Below are 19,516 nucleotides of genomic sequence, written 5' to 3'. Positions count from 1 at the left end.
AATTATTTTTGTACAACGCAACATGTTCTTCTTCTGAAAACTCTTCTCAGGGGAAGCTGGTCGAGCCCAATAATGCCGCCCATTTTGCTACAATTCTTACATTGACTCCCCTCCCTCCAGTACTCACTCGCTGAATGGCCCGTTTGGACCCATCTGTGACATGCTTGTGGATGTTTTGACTTCTTGTGGGAAGTTCCCAACTTCATTCCTGCACCAAATCCTGAAGCCTCTTTCGCAGCCAGTTCCATCGACACTGCGATTTCTACCGCTGTCTTTAAAATCAAAGCACGTTCAGTAAGCAATCGTCTTTGAATAACCTCGTTTTGGAGGCCGCAAACTAGACGATCTGGAAGAATATCTTCTCATGGCTCACCCAACTCACAATGTTGTGCCAGCCTATTTAAGGTTGCCACAAACAAAGCGATGTTTTCGCCTGCTTTCTTCAGAGGAACCTGAACCAAAGAACAAAGAAAATTACAGCACAGGAACAGGCCCTCCAAGCCTGCACCGACCGTTCTGCCCAACTTAACTAAAACCCCCTACCCTTCCTGGGACCATATCCCTCTGTTCCCATCCTATTCATGTCTTTGTCCAGACGCCCCTTAAAAGTCACGACCGTATCCGCTTCCACTACCTCCCCCGACAAAGAGTTCCAGACACCCACCACCCTCTGTGTAGAAAATCTGCCTCGTACATCTCCTTTAAACCTTGCCCCTCGCACCTTAAACCTGTGCCCCCTCGTATTGACTCTTCCACCCTGGGAAAAAGCTTCTGACTATCCACTCTGTCCATGCCTCTCATAATCTTGTAGACTTCTATCAGGTCTCCCCTCAACCTCCGTCGTTCCAGTGAGAACAAACCAAGTTTCTCCAACCTCTCCTCGTTTGGTGATGATCGATGACTCTGCCTCAACTATTTACCATTTATATAGACGATCTGGAGGAGGGGACTGAGTGTAGGGTAACAAAGTTTGCAGACGACACAAAGATAAGTGGAAAAGTGAATCGTGTGGAGGGCGTAGAAGGTCTGCAGAGAGATTTGGACAGGCTGAGTGAGTGGGCGAGGATCTGGCAGATGGAGTATAACGTTAACAAACGCGAGGTTATTCACTTTGGAAGAAATAATAGCAAATCGGATTATTATCTAAATGGAAAGAAATTACAACATGCTGCTGTGCAGAGGGACCTGGGGGTCCTTGTGCATGAGACGCAAAAACCTGAAGCAGGTGCAACAGGTGATCAAGAAGGCAAATGGGATGTTGGCCTATATTGCAAGGGGGATAGAATATAAAAGCAGAGATGTCTTGCTGCATCTGTACAGGGCATTGGTGAGGCCGCAGCTGGAATACTGTGTGCAGTATTGGTCCCCTTATTTGCGGAAGGATATATTGGCCTTGGAGGGAGTGCAGAGAAGGTTCACCAGGTTGATACCAGAAATGAGGGGTGTTGATTATGAGGAGAGACTGAGCAGATTGGGTTTGTATTTGTTGGAATTTAGAAGGCTGAGGGGGGATCTTATAGAGACCTATAATATAATGAAGGGGCTGGATAGGGTAGAGATGGAGAGATTCTTTCCACTTAGAAAGGAAACTAGAACTAGAGGGCACAGCCTCAAAATAAAGGGGGGTCGGTTTAGGACAGAGTTGAGGAGGAACTTCTTCTCTCAGAGGGTGGTGAATCTCTAGAATTCTCTGCCCACTGAAGTGGTGGAGGCTACCTCGTTAAATATGTTTAAATCACGGATAGATGGATTCCTGATTGGTAAGGGAATTAGGGGTTATAGGGATCAGGCGGGTAAGTGGAACTGATCCACTTCAGATCAGCCATGATCTTATTGAATGGCGGGGCAGGCTCGAGGGGCTAGATGGCCTACTCCTGCTCCTATTTCTTATATTCTTATGTTCTGGAGAGTAAAGTTCCGCAAGGATCTTTGTCAAGTCATCGTACGTTTTGCTTCCTGTCTTTGCTGGATGAACAAAGCTCCAGAGCAAAGTGAAGGTTTTACTTCCTATTGTACTGAGAAAAGCTGGCGCGAGCAACTCATTTTCAATCTTATTCACTTGTACAGAGTACTGAAAATACTCGGCAAAGAAACTCCATCATTCATTCTCATCATTGAGATCCTAACTGATCAGTCATTTCTCTTGCAAGCACGAGCAACTCGCATTTAGTGTCTTCCCACTACTCCCCTTTTTAGCCTAGAGACCGTTGACTTTTTGCTTTTTCTCAAATGGCCACAGCCGTACACCAAAGCATCCAGTTATTGTAGGTGTCCTTCACATGCTGTCTCCGACTTAGAAAAACAGTTCTTGCAGCTGCTGTTGCTTGCCTGCATTGTGTACCCTTCAGGAATGCAGTCAATTTCTAGCGAACCCAGCATGCCTTCTGAGTTTTAAAATGTAGTCAAGTCAGTAGTGTTAGTTAACCCCCACAGTCGAGCATTTAAATGTAATTGCATAGGCGTAAATATCTTAAAATGAAGTCTTTGCATAGACTGAAGCAAACAGGGCTAAGCATACACAGGATCTCTCAGCTCTCCTCAGCTTTCTAATATTCAAAACATGGGGACCCACAATGTTTCTTTTCCTTCTAGAATCTTTTCTCGATGTTATCAACGAAACAAAATCCCAACTCGTCGTCAATTTCCTTTTTGTAATGTCCTGACTACGTTTGGGGTTGTGGGTTTTAAACATAAAGAAAAGCTATAGTTTTGCACACATAGATTCAAGGTAACACACAACAGGTTTATTCGAAGAGAATATACTAGGAAGGATAGGTGAAGTGAGCGATCTTGGCGTACAAGTACACGGGTCCCTAAAGGCAGCAGTTCAAGTAGACAAGGTAGCAAAGAAGGCATATGGAATGCTCTCCTTCATTGGCAGAGGTATAGAATATAGAAGGATATAATGTTGGAATTGTATAAAACACTGGTGAGGCCACAACTGGAGTACTGTGTGTAGTTCTGGTCACCACATTATAGGCAGGATGTAACTGCTCTGGAGAGAGGGCAGAGGAGGTTTACAAGAATGTTGCCAGGGGAGAAAAGTGTAGCCACGGGGAGAGATGGGATAGGTTGGGGTTATTTTCCTTGGAACAAAGAAGGCTGAGGGGCGATTTGATAGAGGTCTATAAAATTATTGAGGGGAAGAGATAGAGTGAACATTGTTTCCCTTGGCGGAGAATTCTAGAACCAGGGGACACAGATTCAAGATAAGTGGCACTAGGTGTAGAGCGAACATGAGGAAGAACTTTATTGCGTAGAGGGTGGTGGGTGTCTGGGATTCACTGCCCGAGTTGGTGGTGGAGACAGAGACCCGAAACTCTTTTAAAAAGTACCTGGATCTGCACCGTACGTGCTGTAAGATACAGGGCTATGGGTCTGGTGCAGGAAGGTGGGATTAGAAAGGGCATCTGGGTGTCCTTGGGCTAAACACAGTAAGAAGTTTAACAACACCAGGTTAAAGTCCAACAGGTTTATTTGGTAGCAAAAGCCACACAAGCTTTCAGAGCTCTTAGCTCCTTCTTCAGGTGAGTGGTTCTGCTTAGGCCAAAACTGGAGTACCGTGTGCAGTTCTGGTCACCACATTACAGGCAGGATGTGATTGCCACTCACCTGAAGAAGGGGCTAAGAGCTCCGAAAGCTTGTGTGGCTTTTGCTACCAAATAAACCTGTTGGACTTTAACCTGGTGTTGTTAAACTTCTTACTGTGTTTACCCCAGTCCAACGCCGGCATCTCCACATCATGTCCTTGGGCTGGCATGGGCAAGATGGGCCGAATGTCCTCCTCTGTGCTGTAACCTTTCTACGGTTCTATAGATAAATAGAGACAGTAATAAACAGAGATAGAGATGCATTCATAGATAGACAGATAGTGACAGTGAAAGAAGCAGAGATAGGAAAAGTAGAGAATGACTGATACTGTGAGAGATAGAGCGAGAAAGACATGGTGATGGACAGATAGAGGGAGGTAATAGAAACCGTTAGTCGCACAGTTCTTGAGTGGCAGCCTGTGTGGTTTCCCAGTTTAATTACAGGATGGCCAGTTCCAGGGTGGATTGCAGGCGGTTCATTAATGGACCCACCAGAATCAGGATAATGGAGGGATAGTACTGGAGTCTGTAATTACCCAGCCTGTCGTTAAATACTGGCCCTGGGCGCATGGGGAATGCGGCGCTGCAACAGTCACCCCGGGGTTGAGACCCTCAGACGTCAAGTTTTTTTTTCTGGTGCGGAGGTTATCAATGAAACAAAATCCCAACTTGTCGTCAATTTCCTTTTTGTAATGTCCTGACTACGTTTGGGGTTGTGGGTTTTAAACATAAAGAAAAGCTATAGTTTTGCACACATAGATTCAAGGTAACACACAACAGGTTTATTCGAAGAGAATATACTAGGAAGGATAGGTGAAGTGAGCACACTTCATTACGCAGTGGCCAAATCGCACACAGCAAGATCCCACGAGCAGCAATATGATAATGGCCAGATCGCCCTGTGATGCGTCGAGCCTCCGCCCCATACCCTGAGCGGCAAGAGTGAGTGTGGGACACAGATTGATGGCAGTGTCGTCAAAGGAGAGCAAAAATTGGGAATTTGATTTGCAGGAGTAAGGAGGGCCTACCTTTTCTCCTTTCTTTTACCTCCGGTAGCTGGTGAGTGGTTTTCTTCTTTAAGCCTTGGGTTTATTTCGGTTCGTTTTGGTAAATCGTCGAATATGCAGAAGCTTGGCGGGGGCACTTCAGTCCCATGGAAGGCATGTCCTGCGACACGTGGGAACTCCGGGACGCTTCCTGTGTCTTGGAGAGCACCACCCACGCAAGAAGTGTCTTCAGCTGGAGAAGATTGAGCGCTGGGCCTTGAAGCCTGAGCAATGGCGTCACTGTGTCCCTTTTCAAAATGTTATTTCTGCCCAAACTGCTTCATCCCACCTCTGGGGGGGTCGAGTTTAAAGGTAAAACTTAAAGGCCACCTCCCGTTCTCTGCCCCCCGCCACCGCCCCCATGTCCGATCCTCCCATCCTCCCGAATCAAAACATGTAAAGTTCTGACAGGGTTGGACAGATTGGATGCAGGGATGTTGTTTCCTCTGGGTGGGGGGAGGTGGGGGGTAGGGGTGGCGGCTGCATCTAGAACAAAGGGTCCCAGTTTCAGGATACAGGGGAGGCCATTTAGGACTGAGGTGAGGAGAAATTTCTTCACTCAGAGGATGATGAACCTGTAGAATTCTCTCCCACAGAAAGCTGTGGAGGCCAAGCCTGAAAGTGTTTAAGAAGGAAATGGATTTCTAGACTCTAAAAGGTGTCCAGGGGGTATGGGGAGAGCGAGGGGAGTGTGGCCTTGAGACAGAGGATCAGCCGTGGCCATACTGACTGGTGGAGCAGGCTCAGAAGGGCTGAATGGCCTACTCCTGCTCCTATTTTCCAGGTTTCTATACCAATAACAATGTAAGACTTGAAGTAACCTAGAGTAACTCAAAGGCCTCAATTTTTGTCCCCTGTGGGCCCACCCGCTGGGTGGGCCGTGAGGTGGGCACGGAACGCACTTCCAGCTAATTGAGGTGGCAGCCAGCGGGAAATGCGTATGGAGTCATCGAGGTTTACAGCATGGAAACAGGCCCTTCGGCCCAACTTGTCCATGCCGCCCTGTTTTTTTAAACCCCTAAGCTAGTCCTGGTTGCCCCCATTTGGCCCATATCCCTCTATACCCATCTTACCCATGTAACTCTCTAAACCCTTTTTAAAAGACAAAATTGTACCCACCTCTACTACTGCCTCTGGCAGCTCGTTCCAGACACTCACCGCCCTCTGGACCCTTATGTATCTCTCCCCTCTCACATTATGGAAAGGCGGACGCCAAGAAAAGGAAAGGCACGGCGGTGGGCTGGCGTTTCTAACGTGGGCCCTTGGGAGGCAGGGAGGGCAGTGTGGGTGTGGGGGAAGGGGGCAGGGAGGGCACTGTGGGTGTGGGGGAAGGGGACAGGGAGGGCAGTGTGGGTGTGGGGGAAGGGGGCAGGGAGGGCAGTGTGGGTGTGGGGGAAGGGGGCAGTGTGGGTGTGGGGGAGGGGGGCAGTGTGGGTGTGGGGGAGGGGGGCAGTGTGGGTGTGGGGGAAGGGGGCAGTGTGGGTGTGGGGGAAGGGGGCAGGGAGGGCAGTGTGGGTGTGGGAGAAGGGGGTAGTGTGGGTGTGGGGGAAGGGGGCAGTGTGGGTGTGGGGGAAGGGGGCAGGGAGGGCAGTGTGGGTGTGGGGGAAGGGGGCAGGGAGGGCAGTGTGGGTGTGGGGGAAGGGGGCAGTGTGGGTGTGGGGGAAGGGGGCAGTGTGGGGGAAGGGGGCAGTGTGGGTGTGGGGGAAGGGGGCAGTGTGGGTGTGGGGGAAGGGGGCAGGGAGGGCAGTGTGGGTGTGGGGGAAGGGGGCAGTGTGGGGGAAGGGGGCAGGGAGGGCAGTGTGGGTGTGGGCGAAGGGGGCAGTGTCGGTGTGGGGGAAGGGGGCAGTGTGGGCGAAGGGGGCAGTGTCGGTGTGGGGGAAGGGGGCAGTGTGGGGGAAGGGGGCAGTGTGGGTGTGAGAGAAGGGGGCAGTGTGGGTGTGGGGGAAGGGGGCAGTGTCGGTGTGGGAGAAGGGGGCAGTGTGGGTGTGGGGGAAGGGGGCAGTGTCGGTGTGGGAGAAGGGGGCAGTGTGGGTGTGGGGGAAGGGGGCAGGGAGGGCAGTGTGGGTGTGGGGGAAGGGGGCAGTGTGGGGGAAGGGGGCAGGGAGGGCAGTGTGGGTGTGGGCGAAGGGGGCAGTGTGGGGGAAGGGGGCAGTGTGGGTGTGGGGGAAGGGGGCAGTGTGGGTGTGGGGGAAGGGGGCAGTGTGGGTGTGGGGGAAGGGGGCAGTGTGGGTGTGGGGGAAGGGGGCAGTGTGGGTGTGGGGGAAGGGGGCAGTGTGGGTGTGGGGGAAGGGGGCAGTGTGGGTGTGGGGGAAGGGGGCAGTGTGGGTGTGGGGGAAGGGGGCAGTGTGGGTGTGGGGGAAGGGGGCAGTGTGGGTGTGGGGGAAGGGGGCAGTGTGGGTGTGGGGGAAGGGGGCAGTGTGGGTGTGGGAGAAGGGGGCAGTGTGGGTGTGGGCGAAGGGGGCAGTGTGGGGGAAGGGGGCAGGGAGGGCAGTGTGGGTGTGGGGGAAGGGGGCAGTGTGTGTGTGGGGGAAGGGGGCAGTGTGGGTGTGGGGGAAGGGGGAAGGGGGCAGGGTTGGTGTGGGGGAAGGGGGAAGGGGGCAGGGTTGGTGTGGGGGAAAGGGGTACACAGCTGCTGTAGGGTGGACTCAGGGACCTACAAAATCACAATGGAGGAACTACACCCAGAGCGTCCAGGCGATGCATTCGAACGCAAACCCCAGTCCCCAGGCACATTGGAAACATTTTATTTCTGCCCAGATCCACAAGAAACAATGCTTTTCATTGCATAAAGTTTATTTATTTGTGTCACAAGTAAGCTTACGTTAACACTGCAATGAAGTTACTGTGAAAATCCCCTAGTCGCCACACTCCGGCTCCCGTTCGGGGACACTGAGGGAGAATTTAGCACGGCCAATGCGCCTAACCAGCATGTCTTTCAGACTGTGGGAGGAAACCGGAGCACCCGGAGGAAACCCACGCAGACACGGGGAGAACGTGCAGACTCCACACAGACAGTGACCCGAGCCGGGAATTGAACCCGGGTCCCTGGCGCTGTGAGGCAGCAGTGCTAACCCACTGTGCCACCGTGACCTCATGAATACCAATCCCTGTGACAACAATAAATCAAATCGAAAACCGCTTCATCCCGCCCCGGGTCGAGATTGAAGCTAAAATGTAAAGGCCACTTCCCATTTTCCCTTCCCCGTTGTCTGACCCTTCCCCCAATCCACCCCCACCCCCCCGATCTCCAATCGAGAGAGGGAGAGCATGTCCCAAAGGGGTCGAGGGCAGAATCTATTTAGTTAGAGTTACGAAATAATCAAGATATTACAGGGTGTATTCTAGACATAATAAAGACATTACAGGGTGTATTCTATAGTGTATAATACGCTGTTGGTCAGGGCTACCCCAACTATTTCCACTGTGACCCCATTTAAACACGTAAAAATTAATGTGGGCCAAAGACCAACAAAACAAAAAAAATAGAATATTAACATTCAGTGTATAAGGAGATCCATTAGAGGTGCCAAAAGACAGTACCGGACCAAGTTAGAATCCCAGGCTGGCCACACCGATCCCCGCCGACTATGGCAAGGTCTTCAAGACATAACAGGCTACAAGATGAAGGCATGTAAAATCTCCGGCTCCAACACCCCCCTCCCTGATGAGCTCAATGTATTCTATGCCCGTTTTGAGCAAGAGGTCAGCGAGAGCATGTCCTCCACCCTGGATGAACCTTGTATCTGGGGTCACCATTGCAGATGTCAGAGCAGCTTTCTCGAAGGTCAACCCATGGAAAGCGACTGCCCGGATGGGGTACCCGGACGAGCACTCAGATCCTGCGCGGATCAGCTGGCGGGGGTATTCACAGACATCTTCAACCTCCCTTTACAACAATCTGAGGTCCCTATCTGCTTCAAGAAGCTGACCATCATCCCGGTACACAAGAAAAACCAAGCAGCGTGCCTTAATGACTATCGGCCGGTGGCTCTGACATCCATCATTATGAAGTGCTTCGAAAGGTTAGTCATGGCACAAATCAATTCCAGCCCCGGACTACCTGGATCCACGACAGTTTGCCTATCGCCGCAACAGGTCCACAGCAGACACCATCTCCATGACCCTGCACTCAACCCTGGAACACCTAGATAACAAGGACACTTATGTCAGACTCCTATTTATTGGCTACAGCTCAGCCTTCAACACTATTATTCCCACAAAACTCATCTCCAAACTCCGTGGCCTGGGCCTCGGCTCCTCCCTCTGTGACTGGATCCTGAACTTCCGAACTCAGAGACCACAATCAGTAAGGATTGGCAACAACACCTCCTCCACGATCATCCTCAACACCGGTGCCCCACAAGGCTGTGTTCTCAGCCCCCTACTATACTCCTTATACACTTCTGACTGTGCGGCTAAATTCCCCTCCAATTCGATTTTCAAGTTTGCTGATGACACCACCATAGTGGGTCGGATCGCAAACAACGATAGACAGAGTACAGGGATGAGATAGAGAATCTGGTGAACTGGTGTGGCAACAATAATCTCTTCCTCAATGTCAACAAAATGAAGGAGATTGTCATCGACTTCAGGAAGCGTAAAGGAGAACATGTCCATGTCTACATCAACAGGGGATGAAGTAGAAATGGTTGAGAGCTTCAGGTTTTTAGGTATCCAGATCACCAACAACCTGTCCTGGTCTCCCCTGCTGAAACTATAGTTAGGAAAGCCCACCAACACCTCTACTTTCTCAGAAGACTAAGGAAATTTGGCATGTCAGCTACGACTCTCACCAACTTTTACAGATGCACCATAGAAAGCATTCTTTCTGGTTGTATCACAGCTTGGTATGGCTCCTGCTCTGACCAAGACTGCAAGGAACTACAAAAGGTTGTGAATGTAGCCCAATCCATCATGCAAACCAGCCTCCCATCCATTGACTCTGTCTACACTTCCCACTGCCTCGGCAAAGTAGCCAACATAATTAAGGACCCCACGCACACCGGACATTCTCTCTTCCACCTTCTTCCTTCAGGAAAAAGATACAAAAGTCTGAGGTCACGTATCAACCGACTCAAGAACAGCTTCTTCCCTGCTGCCATCAGACTTTTGAATGGACCTATCTTGCATTAAGTTGATCTTTCTCTACACCCTAGCTATGACTGTAACACTACATTCTGCACTCTTTCGTTTCCTTCTCTATGAACGGTATGTTTTGTCTGTATAGTGCACAAGAAACAATATTTGTGGGGGGTCAGTGCTGAGGGAGCCGGCACTGTCGGGGGGTCAGTGCTGAGGGAGCGCCGCATTGTTGGAGGGTCAGTGCTGAGGGAGCGCCGCACTGTGGGAGGGTCAGTGCTGAGGGAGCGCCGCACTGTGAGAGGGTCAGTGCTGAGGAAGTGTCGCACTGTGGGAGGGTCAGTGCTGAGGGAGCGCCGCACTGTAAGGGGGTCAGTGCTGAGGGAGTGCCGCACTGTTGGAGGGTCAGTGCTGAGGGAGCGCCGCACTGTCAGAGGGTCAGTGCTGAGGGAGTGCTGCGCTGTCAGAGGGGCAGTGCTGAGAGAGCGCCACATTGTCAGGGGGCCAGTGCTGAGGGAACGCCGCACTGTGTGTGGGTCAGTGCTGAGGGAGCGTCATGCTATTGCAGGGTCAGTGCTGACTGAGCGCCGCACTGTCGGAGGGTCAGTGTTGAGGGAGCGCCGCACTGTCAGAGGGTCAGTGCTGAGGGAGCGCCGCACTGTCGGAGGGTCAGTGCTGAGGGAGCGCCGCACTGTCAGAGGATCAGTGCTGAGGGAGCGCCGCACTGTCGGAGGGTCAGTGCTGAGGGAGCGCCGCATTGTGGGAGGGTCAGTGCTGAGGGAGCACCGCACTGTGGGAGGGTCAGTGCTGAGGGAGCACCGCACTGTGGGAGGGTCCGTGCTGAGGGAGCGCCGCACTGTGGGAGGGTCAGTGCTGAGGGAGCGCCGCACTGTCGGAGGGTCAGTGCTGAGGGAGCGCCGCATTGTGGGAGGTTCAGTGCTGAGGGAGCACCGCACTGTGGGAGGGTCAGTGCTGAGGGAGCGCAGCACTGTGGGAGGGTCAGTGCTGAGGGAGCGCCGCACTGTCGGAGGGTCAGTGCTGAGGGAGCGCCGCATTGTGGGAGGGTCAGTGCTGAGGGAGCGCTACTGTCAGAGGGTCAGTGCTGAGGGAACGTCGCACTGTCGGACGGTCAGTGCTGAGGGAGTGCCACACTGTGGGAGGGTCAGTGCTGAGGGAGCGCTGCACTGTCAGAGGGTCAGTGCTGAGGGAACGTCGCACTGTTGGAGGATCAGTGCTGAGGGAGCGCTGCACTGTCAGGGGGTCAGTGCTGAGGGAGCACCGCACTGTGGGAGGGTCAGTGCTGAGGGAGCGCCGCACTGTGGGAAGGTCAGTGCTGAGGGAGCGCCGCACTCTGGGAAGGTCAGTGCTGAGGGAGCGCCGCACTGTGGGAGGGTCAGTGCTGAGGGAGCGCCGCACTGTGGGAGGGTCAGTGCTGAGGGAGCGCCGCGCTGTTGGAGGGTCAGTGCTGAGGGAGCACTGCACTGTGGGAGGGTCAGTGCTGAGAGAGCGCCGCACTGTGGGAGGGTCAGTGCTGAGGGAGCACCGCGCTGTTGGAGGGTCAGTGCTGAGGGAACGTCGCACTGTTGGAGGGTCAGTGCTGAGGGAGCGCTGCACTGTCAGGGGGTCAGTGCTGAGGGAGCACCGCACTGTGGGAGGGTCAGTGCTGAGGGAGCACTGCACTGTGGGAGGGTCAGTGCTGAGAGAGCGCCGCACTGTGGGAGGGTCAGTGCTGAGGGAGCACCGCGCTGTTGGAGGGTCAGTGCTGAGGGAGCACTGCACTGTGGGAGGGTCAGTGCTGACGGAGCACTGCACTGTGGGAGGGTCAGTGCTGAGAGAGCGCCGCACTGTGGGAAGGTCAGTGCTGAGGGAGCACCGCACTGTGGGAGGGTCAGTGCTGAGGGAGTGCCGCACTGTGGGAGGGTCAGTGCTGAGGGAGTGCCGCACTGTCGGAGGGTCAGTGCTGAGGGAGCGCCGCACTGTGGGAGGGTCAGTGCTGAGGGAGCGCTGCACTGTCAGAGGGTCAGTGCTGAGGGAACGTCGCACTGTCGGACGGTCAGTGCTGAGGGAGTGCCACACTGTGGGAGTGTCAGTGCTGAGGGAGCGCTGCACTGTCAGAGGGTCAGTGCTGAGGGAGTGCCGCACTGTCAGGGGGTCAGTGCTGAGGGAGTGCCGCACTGTGGGAGGGTCAGTGCTGAGGGAGCACCGCACTGTGGGAGGGTCAGTGCTGAGGGAGCGCCGCACTGTGGGATGGTCAGTACTAAGAGAGTGCTGCACTGTCAGTGGGTCAGTGTTGAGGGAGCGTTGCGCTGTTGGAGGAACAGTGCTGAGGGAACGCCGCACTCTTGGAGGGTGAGTGCTGCGGGACCGTCGCACTGTTGGAGGGTCAGTGCTGAGGGAGTGCCGCGCTGTCAGAGGGACAGTGCTGAGGGAGTGCCGCACTGTGGCAGGGTCAGTGCTGAGGGAGCGCCGCACTGTGGCAGGGTCAGTGCTGAGGGAGTGCCGCACTGTGGGAGGGTCAGTGCTGAGGGAGCGCCGCACTGTGGGAGGGTCAGTGCTGAGGGAGCGCCGCACTGTGGGAGGGTCAGTGCTGAGGGAGCGCCGCACTGTGGGAGGGTCAGTGCTGAGGGAGCGCCGCACTGTGGCAGGGTCAGTGCTGAGAGAGCGCCGCACTGTGGGAGGGTCAGTGCTGATGGAGCATCGCGCTGTTGGAGGGTCAGTGCTGAGGGAGCGCCGCACTGTGGGAGGGTCAGTGCTGAGGGAGTGCCACACTGTGGGAGGGTCAGTGCTGAGGGAGCGCCGCACTGTGGGAGGGTCAGTGCTGAGGGAGTGCCACACTGTGGGAGGGTCAGTGCTGAGGGAGCGCCGCACTGTGGGAGGGTCAGTGCTGAGGGAGCGCCGCACTGTGGGAGGGTCAGTGCTGAGGGAGCGCCGCACTGTGGGAGGGTCAGTGCTGAGGGAGCGCCGCACTGTGGCAGGGTCAGTGCTGAGGGAGCGCCGCACTGTGGCAGGGTCAGTGCTGAGGGAGCGCCGCACTGTGGGAGGGTCAGTGCTGAGGGAGCGCCGCACTGTGGGAGGGTCAGTGCTGAGGGAGCACCGCGCTGTTGGAGGGTCAGTGCTGAGGGAGCACCGCACTGTGGCAGGGTCAGTGCTGAGGGAGCACCGCACGGTGGGAGGGTCAGTGCTGAGGGAGCACCGCACGGTGGGAGGGTCAGTGCTGAGGGAGCGCCGCACAAATGACTTGGGGTCGTTTATCACACCGGCTCCCAATGGGATCTTGCTGAGTGCAAATCGGCTGCAAAGTTTCCAACATGACAACAGTGATCGCGCTTCAGGTATTTGATTGGCCACTTTGGGATGTCCTGAGGTTGGAAGACAGGGTGAGGGTCGGGGGAAACCCTTCCAAAGCGAGAGGGAGAAAGGAACTTGTGCAAAGTTGTGGGGTGAAGCAGGGAGTGGGTGGGAGAATGGGTGCGAATGAATGGTAGCTCTTTCAAAGGCCAGCAGGGCTACAATGGGCCGAGTGGCCTCCTCCTGAGCCTGGCCAGGGCTGCAAAGTGGCTCCCCTGAATCTGGCAACCCCCATCTGACATCCAAAGGGGTTTGCCATACAGAATAAAGGTGGTGCTGCGGATGTTCAGACTTTGAGCCGCAATCCCCTTCCTGATTTTGCAACCAGCAGCATGCAAATAGCTGACTGTTCCTCCCCATCCACCTCCCTTTCTGTCCCTGCTCAATCCAACCAATAAGATGTTCGTGGCGTGACTTCGATTTTGAGCAAAACCCACCCACCTGAGCGAACGACATATCCGCTGTGCTTGTGGATTGAGAAAGCAGAGGGGAAGGAGGAAGTTTCTGCAGCAGATTCAGTGTTCCTGCAGAGAGAGAGAGAGAACATTACAGTGAACCTCCTGCAGCCTCACTGTTCCTGCACTCACACAGGGAGGGAGTGGGCTGAATTATACACTGATACAGTAGCAGTGTGTGTTTCCTGCACAGATATTGTACACTGATACTGTAGCAGTCTCTCTCTCTGTTTCCTGCACACCTTGCCTTTGGGAGCCCGTTAACACTCTGCTTATTCCTGCAGCCATGGATAGCTCTCAGCTCCCAGACAGTAAGGGTCGCCAGACTCTCCGGGACATCGCCAACAGACTTCGCATCCTCTCCATCAAAGCGACATGCGCCTCCAATTCAGGGTGAGACATCTTCTCCTCCCCCCTCGCCTCCTCACTCCTTCTCCACACTCTCCCTCATTATCTCTCTCCTCGCACACTTTCCCCAGCTCTCTCTCTCTCTCCCTTTCTCCAATCTCATTCTTTCCCCCTCTGCTATCAGATTCTCGACACGTGTTTCTCCCCCACCCCCCACCATTTCATTGTATCTCCACATTTCAGGAGTGTCTCTCTCTTTTCCCCCTCTCTCTTTCAGTAGTGTGTGTGTCTCTCTCCCCTCTATATTCCAGTAGTGTGTCTCTGCCCCCTCTCTCTCTCTTTCAGGAGTGTGTGTCCCTCTCTCTCCCCTATCTCTATTTCAGTAGTGTGTCTCTTTCTCCCTTGTATCTCTCTCTTTCAGGAGTGTGTCTGTCTCTCTCCCCCCTCTCTATATTCCAGTAGCGTGTCTCTTTCTCCCCAGTATCTCTCTATTTCAGGTGTGTGTGTCCCTCTCTCTCCCCTATCTATATTTCAGTAGTGTGTCTCTTTCTCACCTGTATCTCTCTATTTCAGGAGTGTGTGTGTGTGTCTCTCTCTCCCCCCTCTATATTCCAGTAGTGTGTCTCTTTGCCCCGACTCTCTCTATTTCAGGAGTGTCTCTCTCTTTTCCCCCTCTCTATATTCCAGTAACGTGTCTCTTTCTCACCTGTATCTCTCTATTTCAGGAGTGTGTGTGTCTCTCTCTCTTTCTCCCCCCTCTATATTCCAGTAGTGTGTCTCTTTGCCCCGTCTCTCTCTCTCTTTCAGGAGTGTCTCTCTCTCTTCCCCCTCTCTATATTCCAGTAGCGTGTCTCTTTCTCCCCAGCATCTCTCTATTTCAGGTGTGTGTGTCCCTCTCTCTCCCCTATCTATATTTCAGTAGTGTGTCTCTTTCTCCCTTGTATCTCTATTTCAGGAGTGTCTCTCTCTCTTCCCCCCTCTCTATATTCCAGTAGTGTGTGTGTCTCTTTCTCCCCTGTATCTCTCTATTTCAGGAGTGTCTCTCTCTCTTCCCCCTCTCTATATTCCAGTAGTGTGTGTGTCTCTTTCTCCCCTGTATCTCTATTTCAGGAGTGTCTCTCTCTCTTCCCCCCTCTCTATATTCCAGTAGTGTGTGTGTCTCTTTCTCCCCTGTATCTCTCTATTTCAGGAGTGTCTCTCTCTCTTCCCCCCTCTCTATATTCCAGTAGTGTGTGTGTCTCTTTCTCCCCTGTATCTCTCTATTTCAGGAGTGTCTCTCTCTCTTCCCCCTCTCTATATTCCAGTAGTGTGTGTGTGTCTCTTTCTCCCCTGTATCTCTATTTCAGGAGTGTCTCTCTCTCTTCCCCCCTCTCTATATTCCAGTAGTGTGTGTGTCTATTTCACTGGTGTGTGTCACTCTGACTCAGCATTTCCTCATTGTTAGTATGGATGCTTTTTCCAAAGCTCTGCGAGACTATCAGGCTGTTGCTACGTTGATTTCTCCCCCTCCCCCTCCCCCTGATTTGGAAGAAATGTATTTGGTATTTGGGTCAGTATTGGGAGTGAAGGTTATTTTGAAAGCTGGCGGGGAGGGGGGTGGAATCACTCCACCCTTGTCAGCATTTCGCCATGAGTGAGGTGAGTTCCATTTGTGTGCTGTTCCCTCCCCTGCAGCGAGCACACAGACTGATTAAGTGTGCTTTATTGAGCAACCTCCTGGCTGCTAGTTTGGAGAACAATAGTCAGAGAAGGGAGGCAAATTTTGACGAGTCACTCACAGAGGGGAAGTGGGACCAGAATTAGAAGCTGTTGGGAGAAGGGGGTGAATTTGGAGGACTGTGTTAAAGGGTGGGAGTGTGTGGCACCAATGAGAGCTCGCTCTCTCGGGGATGGGGGGGGGGGTGGGTTAGCATGGACAGGATGGGCTGAATGACCTCTCCTGTACCATGCAAGTCTTGATTTCAGAGATGTGCTGGGGGAGAGCGAGGGGAGGGGGAACTAGCTTTTGGATCAAGTCTTTCAATGGGTGAAAGAGCAAAAGAGGTGGCCCTTTTTTTTGGATCTACTCTGTAGAATCCCTACAGTGCAGAAGGAGGCCATTCAGCCCATCAAAAGTCTGCACAGACTCTCCAAAAGAGCATCCCAAACCAGGCACCCTCTTCCCTCCCCATGAACCCCTGCACATCTTTGGACTGTGGGAGGAAACCGGAGCTCCCGGAGGAAGCCCACGCAGACACGGGGAGAATGTGCAAACTCCGTACGGACAGTGACCCAAGGTGGGAATCGAACCCGGGTCCAACTGCGAGGCAGCTGTGCTGACTAATGTGCCACCCTTCCTTGCGGCAGCAGGGATGGGATGGGTTGGATTAGCTGCCACCTCCTGAGGCGAGTGAGCGCCGCGGCAGAATGCCTTGAACATGTACCCAAAGTGGGTTGAACGTTGGGTCAGAGGTGTCCCCACCCTCCCCCTCAATCACAACTGCGTGCAGTTTTGGCCTCCTTACACTTGAGGGATCTACTCTCATCGGAGGCCGTTCAGACTCACTGGGCCGATTCCGGGGATGAAGTTGGGGGGGTGCGGTTTGTCTTATGAGGAAAAGGTTGATCAGGTCAGGGCCTGTGCCCATTGGAGTTTGAATTAATTAAAAACTAATTCTTCGACAGGATGTGGCCGGTCCCAGCCTTTATCCCATTCCTAATTCCCCCTTGAGAAGGTGGTGGGTGGGCTTGCCATCTTGAACCCGCTGCAGTCCCGTGTGGTGTAGGTACACCCACAGCGCTGCTAGGGAGGGAGCTCCAGGATTTTGACCCAGTCGCAGTGAAGGAACGGCCGATATATTTCCACGATGGCACAGTGGTTAGCACTGCTGCCTCATAGCATCAGGGACCAAGGTTCAATTCCTGGCCTCGGGTCATTGTCTGTGTGGAGTCTGCACATCCTCCCCATGTCTGCGTGGGTTTCATCCAGGTGCTCCGGTTTCCTCCCACAGTCTGAAAGACTTGCTGGTTAGACGCATTGACCTGAACAGGTGCTGGAGTGTGGCGACGAGGGGATTTTCACAGTAACTTCATTGCAGTGTTAATGTAAGCCTACTTATGACACTGATAAAATAAAATTAAACACATCATCATGACTTTAGTTTTAATTTTGGGGGGGTTCAGAGGGGATAACTTGCGTCTGCTGCCCTTGTCCATCTAGGGGATAGAGGTGACACGTTTAGGCGATGCTGTTGACGCCTTTGCCAAATTGTTGCAGTGCATCTGGGTAGATGGTACATGCTGCTGTCGCTGTGTCGGGAAGCCTTGCTTTAACTGTACAGAGCATTGGTGTTTCTGCAGCTGGAGCACTGCGAACAGTTCTGGTCTCCTCACCCTCACTGAAGGAGGGATCCACTCGCATCGGAGGCCGTTCAGAGAAGGTTCACTGGGCCGATTCCTGGGGTGAAGGGGGGGTTTTGTCTGATGAGGAAAAGGTTGAGCAGGTCGGGGCCTGAACCCATTGGAGTTTAGAAGAATGAGAGGGGATCTTATTGAAACATCTCAGATTCTGAGGGGGGGTTTGACAGGGTGGATGCTGAGAGGATGTTTCCCCCTCTCGTGGGGGGAATCTAGAACTTTTGGGGGGGGGGCACAGTTTGAGAATGAGGGGGTCTCCCATTGAAGATGGAGATGAGGAGGAATTTCTTCTGAGTGGTCAGTCTGTGGAATTCCCCCCTCCCCCGGACAGCAGTGGGGCCTGCGGCTCATTGAATGTATTCAAGGCCGAGTTTTTTGGCGGTGGGGGAGGGAGGGGACACAATTTGATCCGCCATGATTTTTGTTCAATGGGATAGCAGGGCTCAAGGGGCTGAATGGCATTGCTAATTCAGATGCTTGCCCCCCCCCCCTCAAGTGGCTATGGGAGATTCCACGGCCATGATTGGAAGTGGGGTGGGGGGTATGGGGAACTCTTTCCTGTGTCCCGGGACCCAATAGTGATCCTGCAGATCCAATGTCACGGAGAGAACACGTGTGTCGGTCGTTTAACAAGTTGCTCTCTGTGGGATCTTCCTGTGCCTGAACAGACTGAGGCGTTCCCTTCGTCCCAGGTGAGCGGACTGTAAAATTTCAACATTGGTTTTGGGCCGTTGTTGAATGAACTGAGGTTATCGCAGGCTTTTCACCCTGAAACACATGATTCACCTCAACCACTCCCTGTGGGAGCGACTTCCCCACTCTCCGGGGAAAGAGCTTCCTCCTCAATTCTCCCCCTCCCCATTTGATTTGTTAGTGGCTGTCTTACACCTGATGGGTTTCCTAGTTCAGGTCTGGCAGAAACATTCTTGCTGTAACCCAACCCTTCAAAAAAATTTGAAGTTATCAGAGTGAGAACACATTCTGGACCCTCCCCCCACCTCAGGCAGCTGAAGGCACGGCCGCCAATGGTGGAGCGATGGGAATCGGGGGATGTTGGAGGCCGGAATTGAAGGAGCGCAGAGATCACGGAGGGTTGTAGGAGGTTACGGAGATGGGGAGGGCTGGGGGGGGCGGTTACGGAGATGGGGAGGCGGTTACGGAAATGGGGGGGTTGGGGGGCGGTTACGGAAATGGGGGGCGGTTACGGAAATGGGGGGGGGCTGGGGGCGGTTACGGGGATGGGGAGGCGGTTACGGAAATGGGGGGGGGGGCTGGGGGGCGGTTACGGGGACGGGGGGGGCGGTTACGGAAATGGGGGGGGCTGGGGGGTGGTTACGGGGATGGGGAGGCGGTTACGGAAATGGGGGGGGCTGGGGGGCGGTTACGGGGATGGGGGCTAGGGGAGTGGGTACGGAGATTGGGGGGGGTGGTTACGGAAATGGGGGGGGCGGATGGGGGGGCTGGGGGTCGGTTACAGAGATTGGGGAGGTGGTTACGGGGATGGGGGGGCTGGGGGGCGGTTACGGGGATGGGGGGGCTGGGGGGCGGTTACGGGGATGGGGGGGCGGTTACAGAGATGGGGGGGGGCGGGCTGGGGTTACAGGGATGGGGGGGGGGGCTATTGTTACAGAGATGGCGGGGTGGTGGGGGGAAGCGAGGTGGCCAAGGAGGAAGTTGAGAATAAGTAAGTGGGGGCGGACGGGTAGGGAGTTGCTGGACTGGGAGTGAATGGAGAATTAGTGAGCACCGCATCAGTGATAGACTCTGATTGTGGTGTTCGATGAGGTTAAACTCCGATTGAATGTACAGAGCTCCTGAAGCCTTGCATTGTTGCTAAGCAACCTAAATCTTCTTAATACAAGCTGGGACATGGGGGAGGGGGTTTGACGGGAGGGAGGCAGGGTGTAGGGGGAAAGAATACAGAGTTGGGTTCAGTGACTTTTGGAATAGCAGCAATGCTCAATGTGTTCAGTTCCCTCTGGAGAATTCAATCTCTGGTAACAGGGTCAATGTTAAAAACAAGGATTAGAGGCCTATTCACGGGGATAATTCCATTAGTTCAGGTTTTGAAATGCATTGCTTTATCTGGAGTTGCTGTTTACACTGGCACTCTTCCCGTCCACCCCCATCCCATCTACCATCATCTCCAGAGACTCGAGCCCATAATCTGGACCCCTGAGTGACAGTGCTCAGAGAGGAACCCTACAACCCTCCCTATCTCTGTTATTCCCTTCCAACTCTCCCTATCTCTGTA

At 53.8% G+C, this 19,516-nt stretch overlaps 1 protein-coding gene across 1 annotated transcript in view; it reads left to right on the top strand.

Annotated features, from left to right (window-relative positions):
- Nucleotides 1-13,588: 13,588 nt before the first annotated feature.
- LOC144487254 (transketolase-like) overlaps nucleotides 13,589-19,516 on the top strand; it is a 29,018-nt gene continuing 23,090 nt past the window's right edge. Inside the window, exons 1-2 of the mRNA XM_078205339.1 lie at nucleotides 13,589-13,666; nucleotides 13,710-13,911. Coding sequence (XP_078061465.1) covers nucleotides 13,805-13,911 — 107 coding nt within the window. The 5' untranslated portion in view covers nucleotides 13,589-13,666; nucleotides 13,710-13,804. The remainder of the gene's footprint in view (nucleotides 13,667-13,709; nucleotides 13,912-19,516) is intronic.

Source organism: Mustelus asterias, unplaced genomic scaffold, assembly GCF_964213995.1.
Source record: "Mustelus asterias unplaced genomic scaffold, sMusAst1.hap1.1 HAP1_SCAFFOLD_677, whole genome shotgun sequence".
Classification (NCBI taxonomy): domain Eukaryota; kingdom Metazoa; phylum Chordata; class Chondrichthyes; order Carcharhiniformes; family Triakidae; genus Mustelus; species Mustelus asterias.
Note: the sequence above shows the minus strand (reverse complement) of the source record. Positions and strands in the feature narration are given on the sequence as shown.